Source organism: Nymphaea colorata, chromosome 14 (assembly GCF_008831285.2).
Source record: "Nymphaea colorata isolate Beijing-Zhang1983 chromosome 14, ASM883128v2, whole genome shotgun sequence".
In the NCBI taxonomy this organism is placed as follows: Eukaryota; Viridiplantae; Streptophyta; class Magnoliopsida; order Nymphaeales; family Nymphaeaceae; genus Nymphaea; species Nymphaea colorata.
Window position 1 is genome coordinate 4,829,901 of NC_045151.1, and position 5,302 is coordinate 4,835,202.

The following is a 5,302-nucleotide window of genomic DNA, read 5'->3' on the forward strand; positions in this document are numbered from 1 at the left end:
CTTCACCTGACAGTTGCATTGCATTGATCTCTCAGTGAATATTGAAAACAAAGGCAATGGCAGAAGACTTTTTTCATCTTCCATTTTTTCTCCTTTTTCTTTTTCTTTCTCAACTAAAGACTGACAGGAGACCCATAGGGGCGATGGCTCTCTCTCTCTCTCTCTCTCTCTCTCTCTCTATATATATATATATATATATATATATATATATATATATATAGTTCAGTCTCCTCAATAAAAAATTTCTGCATAAGCTCACCCTGCTTATGCAAATATATGGCCTCCAACTCATTTATTCTCCATGTCAGATTTTGCTGTTTTGTCAACATTTCCTTGTCATGATTTTCCACGTTTTTCCTTTCTCTTGCTTTTCTCCTTAATCTTTTTCCCCGTCGTGGTTTCCTTTTCTTTTGTTGCAGAATAAATTTTTTTCCCTTTGTTTTTGAGCCGTCAACGGGAACAATGGAATTGCAAAGCCACTGCAGGTCTTAGGATTTTCAAATGCTATATGCAGATTTTGGAACTGCTAAAACTGTGGAACTATGGGATTAACACTCAATAAGCAAAGTAATTAAAAGCACAACTAAAATTCAAGAAACTAGAGAAAGATTTTCATCCATAACGTCAAACATCAAAACTCACAAAATGAGCCCCACGTCCCTTGAAACAGAGAAAAGGGTGGGCCTTGTATCTGGATCCATTTAAATGAGATCTGGATATTTCTGAATCCAGTTACACATGACATGGATTTCGGGTAGAAATAAATGTCCAAACATTTATCCATTTACAACATGTTGGACACTGGCATCTATATTGTTTCTATTGACATCTATATCATTTAGGGTGAGTGATTTTTTTTTCCACTGTTCCAAGGAAAACATTTGCTTTCCTTGTGTTCGTTGCCCGGTTCACAGAGCTACATTTCATGTATAAATACATGCTTTGTAAATAGAAAACACTATATTACAACTAAAATGATTATTTTACCTGCAATAAAATTACTTTTAAATAATGAATGTTTCAGAACCCACATTTTTTTGGGAACGTGTCATGATGTCACCTTTCATTTAGATGTGAAAGATGTAAAATTATAGACTTAAAAAAAAACTTGTAATAAATACCCAGAATCGGGTCCTAAACTTTCCCTCTCCCCCACCCCCTTGTCTATATAACCCCTAACACCCCTCTCCACAGCACATACAAAGACAGCTCAGTCCTATTACAAGCATCCCTTTCTTCTCGATGCTCGAGAGCTTCTCTCTAATGGGGGCTTCTCGCATCTGCTTCTCCTTTGTGGCTTTCCTCATCTGCAACTTGTTGTCAATTCATGGAGTCCAAGCATCCCACCAGGTCTTTCAGGAGCTCATGTCCGTATCACCAAACTCTTCAGCAAACCAGCTCCACAGAACCGGCTACCACTTCCAGCCACCGATGCATTGGATAAATGGTGAAACTTTACAAGATCATCTTTCATTCAACTGTTCATACACCTGAAAGCATTTTCTAACACGTTAACTCTTCTGTTTCTTATGTTCTAAATAATGATGGTGGCATGTGTTTGGAAAAAACCAGATCCCAATGGTGAGCTCCCCAACATTTCCTTTCTCTTTTCTTCTTTTTGAATGATCTAATAACTGATTGTTATTTGTTTGAAACTTTCTTAGGGCCTGTGTATTACAAGGGACTCTACCATTTTTTCTACCAGTACAACCCATATGGTTCCATATGGGGAAACATCATTTGGGCTCACTCAATATCCACAGACCTGATCAACTGGTTCCCTCTTGAGCCTGCACTCGTCCCCTCTGAGCCATTCGACATAGCTGGCTGTTGGTCTGGTTCAGCCACCATCCTACCAGGGGAGAAACCGGCCATCCTGTACACAGGACTGAACTCATCAAACGTCCAACTCCAAAACATCGCCTTCCCCAAGGACCCATCCGACCCTTTCCTCAGAGAATGGGTGAAGCCTTCCTACAACCCTGTGATGGCCCCTACAACCAGTAATGGCATCAACGCTAGCGCCTTCAGGGACCCGACCACCGCCTGGCTCGGCCCGGATGGGATGTGGAGAACCCTTGTGGGGAGCAAAGTCGATCAGAAAGGAATAGCCATCCTCTATAGGAGCAGTGACTTCATTAACTGGACGATGGTCCTGGAGCCCTTGCATTCCTCCGAGGGGACGGGGATGTGGGAGTGCCCTGACTTCTACCCTGTTCCTGTTAATGGAACCGTTGGACTGGACACCTCTGTTACGGGCCCCCGTGTCAAGCATGTTCTCAAGGTGAGCCTGGACGACAAGAAGATCGATTACTACACTGTTGGGACGTACTTGCACCGAGAAGACAAGTATGTACCGGATAACACGTCTCCCGACGACGCCACCGGATTCCGGTACGACTACGGGAAGTTTTACGCGTCTAAGACGTTTTTCGACAGCCAGAAGAATAGAAGAATCCTTTGGGGATGGATCAATGAATCGGACAGTTTCGAGAATGATGTTCACAAGGGTTGGGCCGGTGTACAAGTAAGCAACACATACCTTTTTTTTATAATAGGAAAAGTCAAATGTTCCTAACGTTGGATATCAGACGAAGAAAATGTTCATTATCTTTTTCTTTTCATTGTTTCTTTCTTAACTTTTCTTACTTTGAATTGGTTGACTATGATTACATGGTTAAGTGATTCTTAAAAAACTATAATAACCATTCAATTTTCCTATACATACACATATAAATTGGTAAAAATAGGTGAGTAATAAAAATCAGACCTTTTAACCTTTTACTAAAAAATCATATAAACATCATAATACATTATAAAACTATTTTGATGAAAAACATGCTTTGAATCAAGTTGTTTTCATAAAAAATGTTGATGTCACTAGAGCCATTCATTTTCTCCTTTTACAAAAAACACTATTAAAACTCCAAAAATGATCAACTTAATATACATTTTGCATCAACTTATCTTTAAAATCGTATTGGTAAAGTTAAATTAAAAAAACAATTTAAATATTATACTTAAAGGGTTTGATTTTTATCAATCACATACCATATATATATATATATATATAGATCCTTTCTTAATTAGCAGTTCCTTGGTGATTTGATTCCTGTTGTTTTTTTCAGGCGATCCCAAGGAAGGTTTGGCTTGATGAGAGTGGAAAGCAGCTTGTTCAATGGCCGGTTGAAGAGTTAGAAGGTTTGCGCGGAGAGAGAGCCAGTGTTCATAATAAACGTATCGAAAGTGGGTCGACGGTCCAAGTTAAAGGTGTTCAGGCTTCACAGGTGAGGGATTTCCAGTCTACTACTGGGACATTGATCGGAAGCACACATAAAGACTTAGCAATAAAAAAAAAAAAAAGAAAAGAAAAGCGCCGAACTTTTGGATATGGATAAAATACACACCACGTTTGAAAAAGCAACAGTCCTTGAGAGAGAAGAGTCCGCATGAAATAGTTGAGAAAATAAAACTTATTTAATTTTTTTTTTTCAGAGAAAATTAATTTTCCATTTAAAAGGAAGATTTGGATTTGGCCGCCTTAAGCCATACGTTAATAACCCACAAAGGGTTGATTTTGATGTGCAGGCAGATGTTGAAGTGTCTTTCCAAGTGGACGATTTGAACAAGGCAGAGGTGCTGGACGATCCAGACCTGCTGGTTAACCCACAAGGGATATGCAGCGAGAAAGGTGCTGCTGTTAAGGGCGGGGTCGGCCCCTTTGGCCTCTTGCTTTTCGCCTCCCACGACTTGCAAGAGCAAACCGCTGTTTTCTTCCGCGTCTTCAAGCGCCCAAACAGCAACCACCTTGTTGTCGTCATGTGCAGCGATCAAAGCAAGTAAGCTTTCTAGCCTTGATGGAGTTATTTTAGTGAGGGAGGGAGAGGTTAACCAAACTCGCAACCTTTCTTGTTAGCCCGGCAGCTGTGGCAAAGTGTGCGGTTATATTTCGTAAATTAGGAAACCCCGAATGGGCCGAACCGAACCTCAAGGATATTAACGTTAAATATGTATGTGAAAATAATAGGTCAACGCTTGAAAAGGACGTGGACAAAACAACATACGGAGGATTCGTTGACGTCCACATATCTGATGGCCACATCTCACTGCGAACTCTGGTACGTCTTATATGCTTATATGTTGTCCTGTGATGTACTTAACTCGAAACTTTTTATGAGAAAAAAAAAAAGGCTGAAATAAAGTTTTTAAATTTTGAGTGGGGTCCAAATATTATTTTTTAAAATTTTTATAAAAAAAATAAAATTGTTTAAAATTTACATGTAAATTTAAAAAAAAAAGAGGTGGGGGTAGGACCCATGCGGCCCAACGTTGGCTCTTCCCGTGTTTGATTGCAGATTCTGTTTAATTTGGATGCGAAGCTCGGTTAAACCCTGGTCTAACCCTTGCCCTGAGCCACTGGGATCTAGTGTGCCCATTAGTTAGAAATTTAGATGATCCAAAGTTTCTGTTTCTTTCCTTTCTTCTTGCGAAAAGATCAAAGATCAGTAGCTGACAGTGTTATCTCTTCACGTCCGTTTCGGTGCGCACAGATCGATAACTCTATTGTGGAGAGCTTTGGTGGCGGTGGGAAGACGTGCATTACTGCAAGAGTGTATCCAAAGCTGGCAGTGGGAAATGATGCCAGGCTCTATGTCTTCAACAATGGCTCCTCCGCTGTCACCCTCTCCAAATTAACCGCATGGTCCATGAGGAAGCCTTCCATTAACTGACCTTCCAAGGCAATCAAAGCTACTTCTTTCTTCTTCTCATGGTTGCTAGATAAAATTGGGGGAACTAGTGCTTAGTACGTTGAACGCTTAAGATTTCCCCACATCCTGTGGAGGTGTGCCAGCCAAAAGAATTATCTTCTTATCTTAGTTTTTCTCAATAAGGTTACGTTTGATGGCCCCAGATCTTAGATCCAGGGATGGCTTCATGGATAGAATTAAAATTAGATATGCTTTTTTTTTTTTTTTTTTTAAAGTAGAAGTTACTAGAATTCATATCAAAATCGATCTTGATCATGGACGATCTCACAACGTTTTAGAATGTTTATCTTTAATTTTATTCGGGAAAGATTTTGGAGTCTTACGTCGCGTTCTAATTAATATGCAAAAGAAGATATTGAAGTCAATCATCCAAGGCATTTCCTCAAACACTGAAACTACAGGAAAGAAAAACTGCTTTACGAATGAGATTTTTTATAGCTATTGCACACAGAGCAAGAGCCCAAAATCTGTTAGTTACTCAAGTTCGGAAAACCCTCTTTTTAGGTCCGTCTTTGACATCAAAAGTATCAGCG

General features: G+C 39.8%; 1 protein-coding gene across 2 annotated transcripts; it reads left to right on the forward strand.

Annotated features, from left to right (window-relative positions):
- Nucleotides 1-1,193: 1,193 nt before the first annotated feature.
- On the forward strand, nt 1,194-5,024 carry LOC116267393 (beta-fructofuranosidase, insoluble isoenzyme 1-like). 2 transcript variants are annotated; one of them, XM_031649075.2, is made up of 7 exons: nt 1,194-1,447; nt 1,573-1,581; nt 1,665-2,527; nt 3,129-3,287; nt 3,589-3,839; nt 4,028-4,118; nt 4,551-5,024. In XM_031649075.2, exons 1-7 carry the CDS (start codon nt 1,243-1,245, stop codon nt 4,728-4,730), a joined length of 1,758 nt encoding a protein of 585 aa, XP_031504935.1. In that variant the 5' UTR covers nt 1,194-1,242; the 3' UTR covers nt 4,731-5,024. The 2 variants fall into 2 exon arrangements, with proteins under 2 accessions (XP_031504935.1, XP_049931127.1); XM_050075170.1 differs by having other exon boundaries at nt 1,194-1,581.
- The last annotated feature ends 278 nt before the right edge of the window (nt 5,025-5,302 follow it).